Raw genomic sequence first — 17,710 nt, forward strand, 5'->3', positions numbered from 1 at the left:
GGGCGGGATCGAGAAAGAGTCCACACTAATGGCCAGAACAACGCGAGATGAGAATACAATGACATAACAGCAGGGAAAAAAAAAAAACGAAAGAGGGAGCGCACGCAAAGGCGAAAGAAGAGCCGTCGCCACAGCGACGCGCTTAAAAGGAAGGCAAAAATGGATGCGAAAAAAAGCAAACACAATTGCCCTCGCGACGTCTTGGCAGGATCATCTGCCGCGGCAAAAGCCAACGAAGATGCAGTTGCCATGGCGACGGACCGCTCCCGGCGACTCCAGCGCCGCGCGTCCTCGGAGCCCCTGGCGGCTCGCGCATAGAGCGGTGCCAACGCGCTGGGCGCCGTTAGCAGACGACGGTCAGATTGCCTTCGGCTGCGAAGCGCTCGCCCGCCATTCACCCCGTTCGGCTGGACCGGACGCGAACGTCACGTGGTTTGTTGAGCGACTGCCCCGCGCGCGCTGTTCTTCCCCGAGAAGCTAGGGAAACCCCTCGGAACAGCTGAGGCCGTGCTTCCCGAGAGGGAGGGAGGCCGGCCGGCCGCCCATCGGGTGGCTGAGGGGGAGTATTGCCGGACCGCGGAGGAAAACACGGGCTTGGGATCCCCACCGCTCAAGCAGCCGCCGTCGACAGTGCTGGCGGACACTTTGTAGGAGACGACACTGCGAGTTTTGCCGGCGCGGTGTAGCGTGCTTCTTTCTGCGTGTGTGTATATATATACTCGAACGCTCGCCGGTATCGCGTGGTTGGATAGACTACTCTTTGCTTGTGTGAGTGAAACGACTGCGGACGGGCTACGCGCATATCGCTGACTTTTGCGAGAGCCGCGGCTGACGGTCGGGTCAAGCGGACGATGCTCCCGAATTTGGCGCTTTTCCGGCTGGTGGCGCGATGACGTGACAGCGATGGCCGGTGGTGGGCCGAAGGTCCGGTTGACACTGTGCTGTGCCGTGTTCATCGCCACGGCCGTCCTCGTCAAAGGTTGGTGCCGGCGTATCCGCCGTGGCTTGTACATCTTCGCACGATTACCGTGTTTTCATCCCCGGCATTTGTTAAATGCATTCGGAGGAGCCGGATAAATGTAGAGACGCGGCACCGGGGAGAAAGAAAGTGATCCGTGGCATGCCTCGTGGTGGACAGAATACATCGCAGTCTAGAAGGAAAACGACTGTGTTTATGTTCCCCGTTTTCTTGGTGTATAGATCCCAGAATCTAGCTACTGGCGCGGCTAAATCAAGTAGCCAGGAATGTTTGTTTCAAACGGTTCACATACCCTGTTATGCGAGCAGAAACGTGCCTAAAGCAACCCTAAGACTTTTTGGACACGCTGTCTTGTAGAAATACGTAAAGTGAGCCGTTCTTCTGCCTGCAGGAACAACGAACAAACGACACAAATACTGAGCTTTGTTTGACAGAGATGGCACATTTTGTCCAGCCGAGCCATCACGCGCTAGTACGCCGCCGTAACTGCCACGTTTCAGCAAAGTTCGTGGGCACGAAAAACTTACCCTGCTAGAGAAATTTACAAACCCGGTTTGAATAGTTATTGGCGAAGATGAACATTAAAGCGCTTCGCTCACGTAATTGGAGGGTTCCTGTGCTGTCGTGTATGTACCACCGCACGCAATTTCTTCCAGGCGCGTCATTCGTACGCTGAAACTGCCGCAGATATTAAAAACTCGCGGAATCATGCTGAGTTGTGCTATCATTTCCCATATAAGCTACTCGCCATTGAATTATTATTTTCGGAAAAGATAGGACCTATAGGACAGAAGCATTACCCACGGTTAACGATAGTCACGTCATTATCCCTACTGTTACCGAATGGCAGCTACTAAATACACCTCGCTACTGTCTAACAAGTCTAGCTGCTTTGATACTTTAGTAAGGTTGTTTGAAGGAAAAAAGACAGGTTCGAGTAATGGCTGTAAATTAAGACGTGCGCATCAGTAATGCCTGTTGGCCTTCGTATACATATAGTCAATGTTTCCTTGCATCACGTTGTTGTGTGCCTAGGTGTTAGGCATGCCAAAAAAAAGGCGGACCAAGAAGGGAGACTTGCAGGTGTATCAAGGTCACATGCCTTCCTTCCTTTTTTATTATCATTAATAATATAGTAGTTAAAATCCGAAGCTGTTCGAGTTCTTGAAAATTGCATATTTATAGGATCTCACCAGTATCCTTCCTGTGGGAGGCAGGTGGTGAATTTAGAACATACTGCCTGTGGTGATCCCCCGGTGAGCTATTAAACATTGTATGCTGGCGAACTGCACTTGTCTCACATTATGCGAAATTCTCTTCATCTCACAAACAGCACAAATTTTATGCCGGCATATTCACGCTATGCGTATTATTAGAGCTAAAGGTGTTTTGCGCGCTTTTCCCGCATTTTTAATTTCGTCCATTCCTTTCTCGTCCCTCATTGTTAGACTTCTTTTTTTCTTTTTATGTGAACACATCGGTTGGTTTCATCCAACTTGTATTTTGGATACTGCAACAACAGGCACTCGCATTCGCTTTAACGCCGACTTTTAAACTTGAAAATTGTAGCCGGAAATATAGGGTCGCAAGAAAAGTATGATTAAATTGCGGAAGAGGAAATTATTAGAGGCTATAAATCAATATAATTCAAGGCAATTGACAAAACGAAGCGATAGTTTATGGTAAAAGTACAGGATTTATATTAAATTCTCGTTCTATAACCCCTAGATGCCCCAATACTGCACCAATTAAAGGCATGTAGACGCTTATCCTAACCGCAAATTATTAAAATAGCGCCAAAGCGAAGGCGCCGAATAGCCACCTCAATTAAGAATACAACCGCGCCTCCAAACTGCGAAATTCAAACCGTCGTCGCAATTACGCCGCATGCGGCGATGACTTCGGTGCCTTGGCATGCACGGTCGCCCGCCACAACCGACGCGCAACGCCAGACTATTCACAGAGATGTTCTGCGAGCACGGAACACCATAGCTTGCGGGAAAAGGGAGGACCCGTTGAAAGGAGAAAAAAGAGAGCGCCGGAAACGGGCTTTATGGAATAAGCGAGAAAGGAAGGAATACCGCCCGTGCGAAGCGTCCAGCCACGGCTAGAAGGGACGACGACTACGGAAAATGGCGTGCGGGAGAATGCGTTCGGCGATTTAATTAGGCACAAGCCGTGGACCCGAAGGCATTGGTTTCAAATCCTTGATGCAATCTGCGCTCTCGGTGAGTGCTTGCGCACGGGGTCGTCCGTTGGCTCGCTTCCTCGCCCGCGCTCCGCGGCCGCGCTGCGTTATTCGACGCAACGCCTATGAGATTAGAATGCCCCAAGAGCAGCACTAGCCCTCCCATGGCTTCCAAGCGATTCCCTGGTGACGCGTTATTACGCAATCCGCGTAGTGGAGTTTCCCACGTTTGGTCGCCCACGTCAACGGTCGGCCTTCGGGATGGTGAGCACTCGGGGATAAAGCTTTGTTCGCACGCAGTTGGTGTGACAGGACGGCGAGGATGACTCGAGTAGGGCCAGCGTTCTCGTCCGCTTTCTCACTCCTCATCGGCGGCCGATGATTGCAACAGGAGGAGCGGCGTTCTGTTCCCCAAGGCTGGCTTCGCCCCGTAATGAGTGTTGATGAGGAGAAGCGTAACGTCCAGGCGGATTCCCGCGCCAAGCGTGTGCTTCGCAGCGGACGCCATCGGTGGTCGCCCTGAGGACGGAGCTCAACTGGGCTTCGAACCAAACTTTAATGGCTCCCCGCTCGACCAGACTGGGCTTAGTGCGGATCCACATTCGTCCTGAAATTAGAGGATAAGGTGTGCAGCCCGTCGGTCCATTTCTTTTTTTTTTTTTGCAATTGAAACCTGTTCCCAAGCATAGACGGAAATCTCTGTTCATACCTTGATGCCTGGAGTGTCCTTACACGCACATACGAAAACTAGTAATCCGACGTCACTGAGATGAATGTTTACATCTAGGAACACAAAGGCCAATTCCTGAGCTCCTGTGCATCTGCGCAATAAATTGAAACGACACTGACAATCTTTAAGTTAACCTACGCGCACTAAATGTACTTTGTTCACAGAGAGCAACGAAATAAACTTAGCAGAGTTCAGTAACGATATTAGCTTTGAGTTGTCAGTAATGCGTGCACAAAGAGATAATTTTAGAAACACCAAAAATCAAGTGCAGCTCTGGTCACTCTATTCGCATTTATAGCAATGATATGATCTATAGAAAACAAACGGAAGAAATTTTTGCCATTTGCGTTTAAATTAGCCTAAGTGATCAAGAAAAAGACCGATTTACTAGGCGTGCCGTAATTATTGCTTACAGGTCTTGAAAAGGTGCTGTACGGCGTTCTTTTACTCTTTAGTTAAAGGTACGCAGGGCTTCGTACGTCTTGTTTGTGACTGGTGACTCGTTTTTCGGCGTTCGCGGGAGCATTTCTCTCAATTAGCACAACCATGCCTCCGGAACCACAGAAACCCGGGTGAATCTGTTCCGTTTTCTTTCGTTGTTATCATTTAGGCTGCTCCAATTTCTTGAAAGGCCAGTTCAGATTTGCCGGAGCTTCAGCAGACCACCGACGGCGTGCTGTTTGTACCCGTACAGTTTAGATAGCAACGGCGAACTGCAGTTGAGGTTAAAACGCTTCAGGTTGTGCGTTCCGAGCCGTCATGATAATTCACTGTTCTGAGTCCACCAAGATTTCCACTTACTTTTACGCTGCACTATTGATCCACGCAGAATTTTGAATAGGTGGCATTCTTACTTTTGTTTATGTATACTTAGGCTATCTTTATCTAATTTATTTTGTTCTTTATCTGCTTTGAAACAACTATATCGCAAACGCCGAGACGCTTGTTGTCCGTCGCGCATGCGTATTTAGAGCTCCGGGAGGTTGCTTGTACTACAGAAACATCAAAGAAGATCATGCCACTGTGAAACGTAAGTTATTTTGATTCGTTAGAGATTGTCAGAGCTAAAAAAACTGCTATAAACGATAAGAATTCAGTTCTCGGAAGAAAGTAAGAAAGTGACGCAGCGACAAGAATTAAATATCTTTAATTTCAGAGAAAGTGCAAATAATTTGATACAGGCAATTCTGCATCCGTTTTACTGTGTTATAAATCAATTACAATCAGCGTGCCATCATTGTGCTTGTTTGCCGTGAGCGTACGCCGGGAAATACAAAAAAGGCATGACTGGAAAAAGGAGTTCATCCCCGTGAAAAGATGGCAGTCATTTAATCATGTCGGTGCAAACTGCGAAATGCAAAGTTTATAAATGATAGCGGCAAAAATGAGGACCTAATAGCTGCAAGAAGCTCCGCTACAGCGGCGCCAAGGCTGCAGAGAAAAGGCGCACAGGTGGCGGAGTACGATGCGCGTCGGTAGCTCGTCGCCAAAACAAAACATCCCAGTGGTCAAGGGAAAGATGGAAAATGTATTAACGCGAAGGTGTTACTAGGGGCGTACACCGGGATTCCGGTTAGCTTTCCAGCCATGCCCGAAGCTGACGCCATCCCACGCAAAAAAAAAAAAAAAAGAATACACCACGACATATATACCAACTGTTGGGTATGGGCACGCCTGATACTAGGCCTAACGCGTCGCTTTGAGGTGTTACGTCGTCGACCGCGACCAGCCCTTTCAACCCACCGTAAATTATTCTATGCACCTCTCTCTTGTCTCCAAGACGGGATCGCGCCGCCGGAGTCGTCGGACCGTGCAGGCGGCCTGGTGGCGAGCTCTGGTGGCTCACACTCGTCAGGTTCTCCCATCACCATAGATAACTTTTCTATTTTTCATCTCCGAAACCCAGGCTTTGGCCGTCTTCTTAACAAAGTTTATCAACAACAACAACAACAACGTCATCACCCAGTACCCGCAACTTGAAGTACAAGGAGTTTGACGTTGTTTGGCACGCTATTAAGGTTAACGCTAGGGCTACCGAACGTTAACCCTAAACATAGGCTTAAACATGGCAGAGGGAAGGAAAATATACGAACGACCAATGATGATGGGGGCACTCTCGCCCGAAAATGTTAAGCCGCACAAGCGTAGACGTCCTCTCCAGATTGTTATAACCTCAATATACAAGAATTAGACTAAATATTGTTTCGGGTGTTTTATCACAACAACGTGCGGGTTGAGTGACTTTTTCTCCTTGAGAAGTTCTATTTTTCTTTAATAGAAATGCCTTGTGCATGATTAGTAAGAATTTTATGTGTATTCCCAATAAAACTTAGCAAATTCAGAAAAAGGGTGAGCTACCTATCCGCGTACGCACATAGACACGCACACACTGGAAAAAGCATAATGCACAGTGATCTTGCATTTTTAGTCAAATCAATTTATACGACCCAGTATAGACACACACAAGTTAATAAAAAACGCAACCCTAGCAAAAAGCGCCAAATAAGGAGTACCCATTACTATGGGTGTCGGCAAGATTTTCGGAAAACCCATTGTATTGAGGGTAAAGAGGGAGAGGGCGGGGAGGCCGGGCAATTGCTTTGGGATGGCTGGTTGGGGGGAAGGGGGGAGTGCTCCTTTTGCAACCCCCTGCCGACGCCCATGGATGGGCAACTAACGCTTCTGACACGCCGTCCTCGTCTTAAATAGAATGTATTTTTCCCAGATGCGTTCGCTCACACTTGCAGTGATTTTCCTCCCAACTTCTTCGCAACTCAAAAATCTCTGGAAAGCACGAAAAGAGGTATTCTCAAGTTACTCGTCTTCATGCTGTCATCTCCTCTATTAAGGGTAACCCCATCTATCATTTGGCTTCTTGAGCTGGTCTGAGTTCATGCTATGTACCGCCTACAAATATCCAAACAAATGCAATGCTTGCTATCTTCTCATTTTTATGTTTCGTTTTAGTTATGTTTAAAAATATAGGAGGTGTGCTATCGAGCCTGAAATGTATTGACAACTTTCTACCAATAAAGAATAAGAATAAAACAAAAAACATTCAATTTTCACTCATTTTCCGCGACACATCTTTTTTCGCGAACTTACAACGTTTCACCGTTTACTGAAACGCCAGCAATGGAGCGCACACAAGCTTCGAACTGATGCCCTTTCATACGCCGTTGTCGACGGCTCGGAGCTCACAGTACAAATATTTTCTTTGCAAGACCATCCTCGTAACTTTCTTATTTTTGTTTTGTTTTTCGCTCCTGTACTTGAAGGGCTGATTACATAAACGGGCCCCTATTGTCAGGGGAATTTTTTTGCGTTGTTTCAGTTCAACTCAGTGAGTTTCTCCCTCAGCCAGCGCTTCATTTACCGCATTCATCTTTAAACTCTGTCACCGGTTTAAAAACGCTGCTCTCAGTGCAAAGGCGGGGAATTTTGTGTTCTACTTTCTGCATCTTGTTTTCAGCTTGAGCTCCGCCAGTTGTTCCAACAGAGTTCCCTTCCTACTTCTTTATTCGATCGGATGTTTACCGCTGGTTAACTGTGTGTAGTTACAGCGCCAAATGCCAGTAATGTGTTCATTTATTTTTTAATTATTCAATTACCCTCAAGGCCCGACGGCATTACAGACGGGAGTGGGTACATACATGTATTGCATACAAATCAAAATACAACAACAGAAAAATTGTAATCAAGTAACACCGCTTGATAAAGGATTGAACTAAAGGCTAGATACAAACAAAATTAGTGATATCAACTTTAAATAAAGCAGCATCTTGTATACTAACAATGTCATAAGGAAGACGATTCCAACATACAGCAGTATTTGGCACAAATGAGACCTGAAAACACTTGGTGTGCGCTGACGGAATTCCTAATCTATGACGATGATCAATGGAAGTGGAAACGTAAGTTGGTGGGGCCGATAATCTATTTCTGAGTAACGGATTGCTGAAGTAAATTTTATGAAATTGACACAGCCGAAACACTTTCCTGCGAAGAGACAGTAGGGGTAATGATAGTGTGGTTTTCATTGATGTGACCCTCTGATGTGTTGTGTTCTCTGAGGACTGCCCGCTGCCCGCAGTCACCAGAAATTAATGCCGTTAACTATGACAGGGCACGTAGGCTTATGGGAGATATACCGAGTAATTAAAAATGGCTCATTTATATCAAGAGCGACCACACACACACCGTTACTCACGTTGGCGACAAGGTGGAATGAACCGCGCTTCAGTAGTGACATTGTTACCACTTGTCATTGTCGCCACCAGGCTAGTAATGATGATGGTCATCAACATTATCAGCAGCAGCGCTAACAATGAACGATAGAAAATGAACTTATCTTCGTCACTGCCGACGCATGTTAACATGTCAGATGGAAGACTGCAATTATTTGTAAAACCATTCTTCTCACCCCAAACAGTCGCAAACAGGAATGCAGTTGCCTATCGGTTTCTTTCTGCAGTACAATATGAAAGGTCTTTTATAACAACATTCCAATCCACTCTCCTGTTTCGGCTTCTCCTTTATTTTCTTCCGAACACATTGAGCGCGAACCCGCAGAGGAAAGTAACACACGTTCCGCTTATTTCTTTGCCCTGTCGTGTTTTTGCTTCCGCGTCTGGTCACACATGCATCAGACTAATCGCACGCGTTATAGGGCGCTCAGCGCGGAAAACTCGCTCACCTGCAGGGCGCGCCACGCGGCACTGCCGCCGGTATGCATAATGCGGCATCGCGGAGGCCGTCTCCGCTGTAAGCAGGTCCACACGCATCTGTAATACGCAAAGGGCATGGGCACGCCGAATTCCAAGCTTACGCGCTCGTACGGTTAGCACGACGTGGCTGGAATGCCCGACAATGAACACGGCCGCGTGCTTACATCGCAGCGTTGCGATCCCAGACACATTGTTCCGAGCGCAACAGGAGGACTCACCTTCGCGCCGGGCTTGCTGGCATCAAAATGCATCAGCGCTTTTTTTTATCCTCGAGTATTATGATGCGTTCTGAATAATGCAAGCTTTGCCCTTTTTTTTTCATCTTTTGTAGCTTCAATACACTCAGTGCGCAGTTGCAAGATACAAAAATTAGGCTTTAGGTAAATAAGCGCGGTATAAAGCCCCGCACATAATGTCCGCCTGAGCTGCCTGCTTTTCCAGGGCACAATACTTTTGTCCATAACAAAGAGCTCGTCTTCGAACAGGCTACACCTGAAAAGTGCTGGCGCAAACTCTTCTAACAAATGTGGAATAAAGTCGTCGCCGTAGACTTATAAGTGTGGGAAGTAGCTTTCTAAGTTACTTATGCAGGAGGCAGCACGAGGCTAGAAGTATGAAAAGCTATGTTCTTAGAGATAAGTGTGTTTCCATCGCTGAAACAGTTGCTAGCAGTGTTCCAGAATTAAAATCATAGCGATATTTTACTTATGTCTTTTTCGAGACATCCCATAGCATTGTGAGCTTTATAAAGCGTCTTTGAGGGTAGGAACAATCGCTAGGCTAACAACATAAGCTAATAACCACTTGGCTGTTTTCTAAGTGCCCTTGAAAGCACGAACACTCATTATCCAGTAGCCTAAAACAGCGTAGTAGGGATGGTGAACTCTGCTTTTACGACCCTACTGCAGTCAACGTTCGGACAAACACACGGTGAGCAATAATTGAAAGTTTATGGGTGCATAGACAGGAATAATGTCTTTTGTTGCGGTTAACGCCCCGGTGCCGTTAATTGAAGCTGGTCTGCAGTTCCTTCATTTCCTCCTTGCAGGCTGCTTGATGTATGAACAGACCACACGTGTATGTACTACACTCTATTTCAGCTTCGACACTCGTTTATAGTGGATGCTCTGAACACCTACAACATTGCCGCTGCAAAAATGGAGACACGAACAATAACGAACTTATAAACAATTGAGGCAATACACTTTACGAATAAGATAATTACTTTTACATGCAAAACAAATATTGGTGAACTTCGCTCCCTTCCTAATTACTTTTCTTTTAACTATATGTTCTACAGCCCAGCCTCTGCCCCACTTAGGAAAAAAAATCATCAGCATCCCCGCATTGGGTTCTACTTCCCGAAGCAGGAAGAACTTAATAGGCTTTACATTCTACTCCGTTCCCACTAATCGTCACAGTGGCGAGGATTCGTGTACGCATTTACGGTTCGCATAGCTATTGCAACAGAAAGTGATAATAAACCGTTTAGTAGAAGTGATTCACAACGGGAGCCTAGCCATCCGCCCGCCATTGTTGTGCGACCCGGTGACAACAGAGTTTGCCTTCGAAACAGCGACTCTGTCACATTGACAAAAAAACCTGAACAAATTTACTGAGTCCCTGCGCAAAATATCTACGAATTTTCAACACATGGCGGCAAGGTGAATTCAACACGCCACCTTGTGGAAGCAGTGTCGAACATTGGATGGAGTTCTACGCCTTACATTGCCCAGGGGTCTTCTGCACCGCCACTGCACCAGTATACTGCGTAGTCATGGGAGAAGGCAAGCGTGGAAGGGGGCGGCAGAAAGTTAGACGGGCAGATGAGATCGAGAAGTTTGCGGGGATAAATTGGACGCAGTTAGCACAGGACCGGGATAATTGGAGATTGATGGGAGAGGCCTTTGCCCTGCAGTGGCCGTGGATAGGCTGGTGGTGATGATGATGATGGTGATGATGACTTTTTATACAAGGTCCCTTGTCATAGCAAGCCACTTATAAAATGCTGCAAGCTTCGGATGAGCGGAAGCTTCCTGCGCCATTTTGGGCGTGTGGAACACGGTATCCAACTCTAAGCGTCAGTTCGGTATTTAGCCTATGTATAATCTTCCACGAGCTCACGTGCACTTGTAAAGTGCACTAAATACGTGTACACTTTGCTTCCGAAGTATTGCAGGGTGGCAAACGTCTGTTTCACGGCAATATCTTGTCGGGAGAACAGCCCCCCGCACTGTTAATCGTTGCTCGCGTCAAAACTTTTTTTCTTTTTCACGGCTTCGACGTTCAAAGGGGGCCTTCGTCTTACGGTTCAATTCTATAGTGTCTAGGTAGTTTTCGAAAACCTAAGCTGTGCACTTATGAAAGTAGTTTCTCATGAACGCGTGATTGAAAATCGATGGCCATGTTTGGCCCTTCCTCTTTCCCAAACCTGCCTGCCCTCCACAACCACAGTGGTCACTGCATCGCGTTTGTCGCTCCTGTTGTTGTTGAGGCCATCTTGAAACTGTCTTTGTGCACCAAAATTATTTTTGTGAATCCGTTTTCACAGTTGTAACTTACTTTCAAGCAGAATTTACAACATACTTACCTAGCCCTGGTAAGGTGGCAGGTAACATGAAATTGTGTTAACGAGTCGCTGAAAAACTACTTCTATAAAAAGCAATTGTATAATACTGCGAAACAAACAGAAATGTTTCTTTCTGCCGTCAAACGTAGGCGCTAGAGTTTAAGAGTTTACGCTGTTTTTGCTTATATTTTGATCTGATTGATTTGATTGATTGATTGATTGATTGATTGAATGTAGGGTTTAACGCGCCGACGCAACGCAGGCGATGAGGCGCGCCGTAGTGGAGGGCTCCGGATTAATTTTGACCACCTGGGGATCTTTATCGTGCGCCGAAATCTCGTACACACGGGCGTTTTTGCTTTTCGCCTCCATCAGAAAAGCAGCCGCCGCGGCCGGGAATCGAACCCGCGACCTCGTGCTCAGCAGCGCAACGCCTTAGCCACTGAGCCACCGCGGCGGGTTTGATCTGATTCGCATAAATGTAGTTAAACAGTGTCAAATACCCACAACTACAGTGCATAAGAACATAATTTCAATATACCCGTATCATAAAATAGTCAAGTAAATAAAATCAAACTGACCTCTGCAAGAATATCACCAGGACGGGACAAGTAAGTGAACCGCATGCATTTCTCACCTTACAAAATAAAATTTAAAAATAATAGCATCTGTTTTTTTTTGCAAATTTTATTTGAATTGGTGGTCTTCTCGCGCTCAAAAAAATAATGGCTAGAAAAGTGCCACGTGCCTTTGCGTGAAGTAGAGATTCATTCCCAATACTTGCAGCCTCATCCGTTTCGCCTGTCCGGAATGGCAGCGTGTCCGTACATGATAAATATGAGCAGAGCGAAAGATGCTGCGTGGATGATGCGGAGGAGCGGGGAGATGCATCACCGTTATTTGGTAGAATATATGTCTGCCTCTATCACTGACTGATCCGAAGGCGCCCCGACGGCATTTCTTACTTCCCTCTTCTTTTCGTGTCTGCGTACGCAAAAGGAAGTGCGGGCTGCCGATCCATAGCTTGGTGTGCGCGCATGGGTGTTTGAGTGCATGAGTGTGATATAGCGTTCGGTAATAAAAGGTGAAATGTACTGCCACCACTGCAAGATTTATGTGCTCGTATTCTGTGTACATGACTCAGCTACGACAGCGCTCGCCAAAGCGGCAACGTGTGTGGACGCTGTTTTCGGCGAATGGGTTTGCCAAGGAGGAATTACAGCGATGAATGCCGGACAGGACTAACTCACTAACATCGCAAAGCCAAGTCGACAGCGATTCTGCCCAGACCGGCTAATGAATAAAGGTCTTGCGTCTCATCTTTAAGCCTACAAAGAAATTTAGTTTAAAACTTTAGTTTAAAAAGAAAAGGAAAGATAAACGCGTGCGCAGACGCCAGATTTAGAGCGTCTAGAAGATGGATGCACTTTCTCTCCCTAATTTCGGGCAGCATTTAGTTAAGGTTGCCCTACCGACAGCCATTCTGAAAGCAAACTGTGCCTCAAAACAAAGCAGAATGACAGTCTTATCAATTTACTCTACCAGCCGGACGAATCACACGTCACCAAAGATTCGGGAATTTGTCGCAGGCGCGTATACAGGTTAACAAAGTGCAAATTTTGACAGGTATAAATATGGTTTAAACTTCTATAAACAGCGCACCGTGATGGGAGGAAGAAAATACAGCAGGACGAAACGCTTTGCTATTGTATTTCCTTCCTCCCGTCACGGTGCGCGGTTTTTTTACAAATACAAAACGCATATGCCTCGACGCAAGCCACCTTCTTTATGTATATCGCTGAAGACCAGCTGCAAAGAGGCCCACGCATCCTACTCAGCGTGAGTGCTGCTGGTTTCTGTGGACTTGCGCAAGATTTACAGCAGAGCTAGCTTTCTAGCGTGTACAAAGAGAGGTGCCTTCCCTCTACATGGCGTACGTCTATTACCGAGCGTCCACCACCCGCGTATCTGTCATCGTGTGTCCGTGGCCGCGTGTCTACCGCCAAGTGTTCATCGCCTGTACCACCGCATGTGATTTTCATCGCATCCACGGTGCATGCGGGAACGAGCACAGACAGAAAAAACAAAATGCTTCCACTACTTTGAAAGCCTTCAAGTTTGAACTCAGGCCTCTCTATTTCTACGCTTCGAGTGTGGAATGGTACCCTTCATACCTTGCTTCTTTTTAATAAATGGAAGTAAACACATTAAAACAGCTGATTAGCTGATAACAAGATATGATCGCGCGTTTTCAGTGACGTTTTATGGCATGTTTCAAGGTCAAGGATGCGGGAAGAAAATTATCGTGACTGGTGGAATTTTTGCCGCAAATGAAAGCGATGATGCGAAAAGAAAAAAAAAAACCATTTCATTGCCGCTTCTGGCGCACACCCACGCAAACATGACACATACGCGATTAGTGAACAGCGCATACACGCAAGGAAGTTGACCAATATCTTACTAAAAACATGTGGAAGATGATCGCTGGGGGGCATGTACCCTACCCAGCTGTGCACATAAAGCCCATGCCTATGCACACATTTTAGCTTTTTTTGGAGCAGGAAAGCGGGTAACGTATCGCAGCAACACCTTTAAAACATACTGTGCAGAATATCATCCTTGGAGTATAAGCATTATCACAAAGCCTTAGGTCAACAGCTTCTCCTGCAAATCACCTCACTTTCTTATGACCACCTGTGATTTTTGTTGTTGTAATTGTTGGCTTTTTGGCTACTCATGACTATGACATTTAGAACAACCCGTTGGAATAGTAAGACACCATTACGTCAACTTATTCCCAAAAATGTGAACGGAGCACTCGCATACAAAAGAAAACACAATCCCTGGTCTCCAAGTAGCTTGTCTGAGCGCTTCAAATTATATTTATGATTTTTAATAGTGTTTTATGAATTTATTTTCCGGCCTCGACCATATACGACATGCCGCTTACATTTTGCCGTTTTTATTGTTAGCTAAGTACAAGGTTATACGAGAGAAGAAAATTCAAATTACAACGAAACATAAATGTCTTAAATTTGTATGAATTTGTGCATGTACTTACATACTCAACACATCCCCCTAAAATTTACAGGTTCATTAATCTATTTTATTGCACCCTTGAAGATTACTTGTTCCAATAACGCACTCATTGTTCTTCGGCCCTTCTCGTAAGTTGAGGTCACTAGTCAAGTTAACACGAAATTCTTCGGCCACCAATAAAACGGCTGGTTAAGGTTTCTGCTAAATTTACTTCGAAACATCAAACCCCATTTCCACTCAGCAGTAATCGCTCCAGGATGTTCATCCGAGATTTTTTTTTTTAGTATGCGTGACTCAGAAATGTGACAGAAAACGGCAAATACTGTTACTCTCCGATGCGAAAATCCGCACAGTACGTCGAATAGAGCAGGGGAAAACGTGATAGAAGTCGGCGGTGTTGTAATTAGAAGCAGCCCAAGTAATCTGGGCCCCGAACACGGCACAAGCCAGAGGAACGGAGAGTGCGGGCTGAAACTAGGGCGCCGGAGCAGCCACCCATCGCCGTCCGTCGGGGCACGATTGGAGATCCAATTTGAAGTTGCGCCGCCTGGGAGCTCTTGTCCCTGCGCTTTCCGCTAACTTTTGGAATTGAACGGAAGGAGTTGCGCAGCCGCAAACTAGGGACATGTAGAGCGAATTGAGTCGGGCCAAAAGTAAAATACAATGCGTACCCCTTGCAATCGTTGCATAAGCCGCAGAACGTTTCTCCTTTAATTAGTGCTCCCCTGTATTGAAAGGTATTTCTGTGGGCTCGCACCGGTTTATTTTCCTGATTGCAGCAACTACTAGGTATAGGTTACGCAAACAATTATTAGAGCGAAAGCTCTACTACTGTACGTACAAAGCCGCATAACGTCTCGTTTTGTCAGTCTGACCTTCAAGCTCAGACAAGGTCAAGCCAGCGCCTGGTGAGGTTGCGCAGTCAAAGCGTCCAATTGCTCGTTCGTTCCAAGGGGGAGGATAGCTTGGGGAGGGTAGGGCGTGGCCTCCGCGATCGGCTACCGGTAGAGGTCCTGTATATAGCTCCCCTAGGGGAGCAGAGTTGCGCGTCCATCCGCCATCTTGAGTTCCAGGTCGTGCGGAAAAGCCACCCTTCTCGCGTGAATACGCTGCCACCGGGCCAGCGGCAGCGGCGAGGAGGAGTGGCGAGGGGCGGCCGGGCAAAAACGATATTGGACCGCTTATCAGATGAGCGGCCGCCGCTGCCGCCGCTTCCACAACCGCCGATGCCCAGTTGAGTAGAACTGACTGTGCGCAGCACTGAAAGCGGGCTTTCTGTAGAACTGGAACCCGCGGCATGTGGCAATCACACGCGCAACTCTTGCGCTAAGCGATATACACGAACTCTAGCTACCGGCGGCGCGGCGCGCCGCCGGCAGCAAATTGCGGAGGCCACGGCGCGCCGCCGGCAGCCGATCGCGGAGGCCGTGGGTAGGGGCATATGGCCGCGAGGCCCACCACTGGAGAGGCCGGCGCTGCAGTCGTTTTAACGTCACTTGTAGGATCACCGTTCCTATTTTGCTGCGTACTTGGCTTGCAGCGCGAAACGCTTCGCTTCGGAAGAGCTGACTAAACATATTTTCGTGTTAATTTCCGTCGTTTGAATTTAATTCTCAGTGCGTAAAGCGCAGTTTGACCTCATGAGGACTTTATAACTGTATCAGTTCTGGTACATTCTCCGCAAACAACTTGAGCGTGGTGGTATATGACATATGTGACCGAAGCGTAAGCTGCAGCTGGTTTCCCCGATCAACAATGTAGACTACGACAATCACCGAGCTAAGTTTCTTGATGTCCCTTGTTTGTAAGAATGTATAAAGCAGGAAATCATGAAGCGTTTACTTCTCGCAGAAACGCTCAGCGCACACACCCGCCGCGCCTGCCCGCACGGCCGACGGAGCGGCTCGAACCGTCGCAGGTCGCGGCAGCAACAACTTGTCGCCGCTTTTTCAAAACACACTAGTCGTGAAAAAGTAGTTCCACATTGGGGAAAGTGGATTTTGATGCAGTGAAAAATTGTCCTAGGCAGTGTCATCAGCTGCGGTTTTCAAAGCGATGCTCAAATATCTACCGCGATCTACTCCGACCGGCCGCGGACGTCGGTGCCGGCAGCGCCTAGAGTTCCTGTATATACGCCTCGAGCTTCGCAATCGCTGCGCCGCCTGCCGCCGCTTCTCCGCGGCGTTGACGGGATTTTCGCTGCGTGACTGATAGGGGCTCGTGCAGTGTTTTGGTTCTATTTCGCTTCTTTTCGCCTTTCCGCGCCCTAAAAAAAAAACTTGTTATGGTGACGACTATAGCAAAAAGTACGTTTAGGTCATTTAAAAAGCAGCTGCGTCTTCGTAGAGTACGCGATCGCCTGCAAGAGCTACCCGGTGGCGCGGTTCTGCGCGCTTCGTCGCCGCTCTTCCGGGCGTCGGCGACGGCAGCAACATATCATCCATGTAACTTCCAAAACATCAGGCACAAATGAATTCTACTGACGCCTCGTTTAGACCTGATACTGGCACAATGAGAGGTTGGCTTCATTTTGCAGCGTGGACAACGAATGCGGCTTCGTTTCGCATATATACGCCGCAGAAAATAATGTTTCGGGGATGTGATTACCCAATCCCGGACAATAACTTATAAGAATATAATCCATGCGAAAATGTAAAGTATATTCCAAGCCTGTGCATCGTTAAATATGTGCCCACACACACCATATAGCAAGAACCAAGGAAATGAAACCACGGAAAAATAAATACTGTGCCAATGCGGAATTTAGAAACATAATAGCTCTAACGGAAATGAAAAAAAAAAAAAAATTCTCCCGCATTTCCCCGTGGGGGAGAATGTGAAAGTGCGAATGCACGGTTGTCGGCCCGCTTGCGGCGCTTGCGCTCGGCCCCCGCAGCCCACCGCCTCGCCGCCTTCTCTTCCATCTCTTCCATCGGGTTTGTAGTATCACGTGTACACCACGCAGTTATCAAGCCGCTATAACGCCGCTGAGTCGCCAACGCACGCCGCTGACGACGTAGTTTGAATATAATGCGCGTCACTAACACTGATATCAGCGTCGCGTCCGTGGCTTGGTCGGTAGAGCGTCGCGCTGCGGCCGCAAAGTCCTCGGATCGAAACCTGGCGCCGGATGCTGTTTCTTTTTTAAATATAGAGGAGCACTGCGGACGCCGCCGCCGCCGGCGGTGGATGGTTTGGGGTCGCTTATAAAGTGCGTTCGCACTTAAAAAAACAGTGCAGCTACTGGCATGCTAAAGACGTTCGTCTAAACTTAAGCCAGGTAGGTTTCACTAGACCAACTATACGCGAAATGCGCCTCTATTTCGCGTGGTGGTGGGGGGGGGGACCGGGAGGGGGACATCGTGTCACCGTGTACAAATGCGGAGCGGAATCAAGCAATGAACGTTTTAGTAATCCCACACATAAATCCCGCGTTCACTTTCCTTTTGTTTCTCTACTTCAACGAAGAGCTGATCGT

General features: G+C 47.3%; 1 protein-coding gene across 1 annotated transcript in view; it reads left to right on the top strand.

The window, feature by feature from the left end:
• The first annotated feature begins 362 nt into the window (after nucleotides 1-362).
• Nucleotides 363-17,710, top strand: part of LOC144173906 (low-density lipoprotein receptor-related protein 4-like) — a 342,322-nt gene continuing 324,974 nt past the window's right edge. Inside the window, exon 1 of the mRNA XM_077702231.1 lies at nucleotides 363-979. Coding sequence (XP_077558357.1) covers nucleotides 904-979 — 76 coding nt within the window. The 5' untranslated portion in view covers nucleotides 363-903. The remainder of the gene's footprint in view (nucleotides 980-17,710) is intronic.

Source organism: Haemaphysalis longicornis, unplaced genomic scaffold, assembly GCF_048455015.1.
Source record: "Haemaphysalis longicornis isolate Haplotype H1 unplaced genomic scaffold, Haemaphysalis longicornis Haplotype H1 scaffold_3, whole genome shotgun sequence".
NCBI classification, from domain to species: Eukaryota; Metazoa; Arthropoda; class Arachnida; order Ixodida; family Ixodidae; genus Haemaphysalis; species Haemaphysalis longicornis.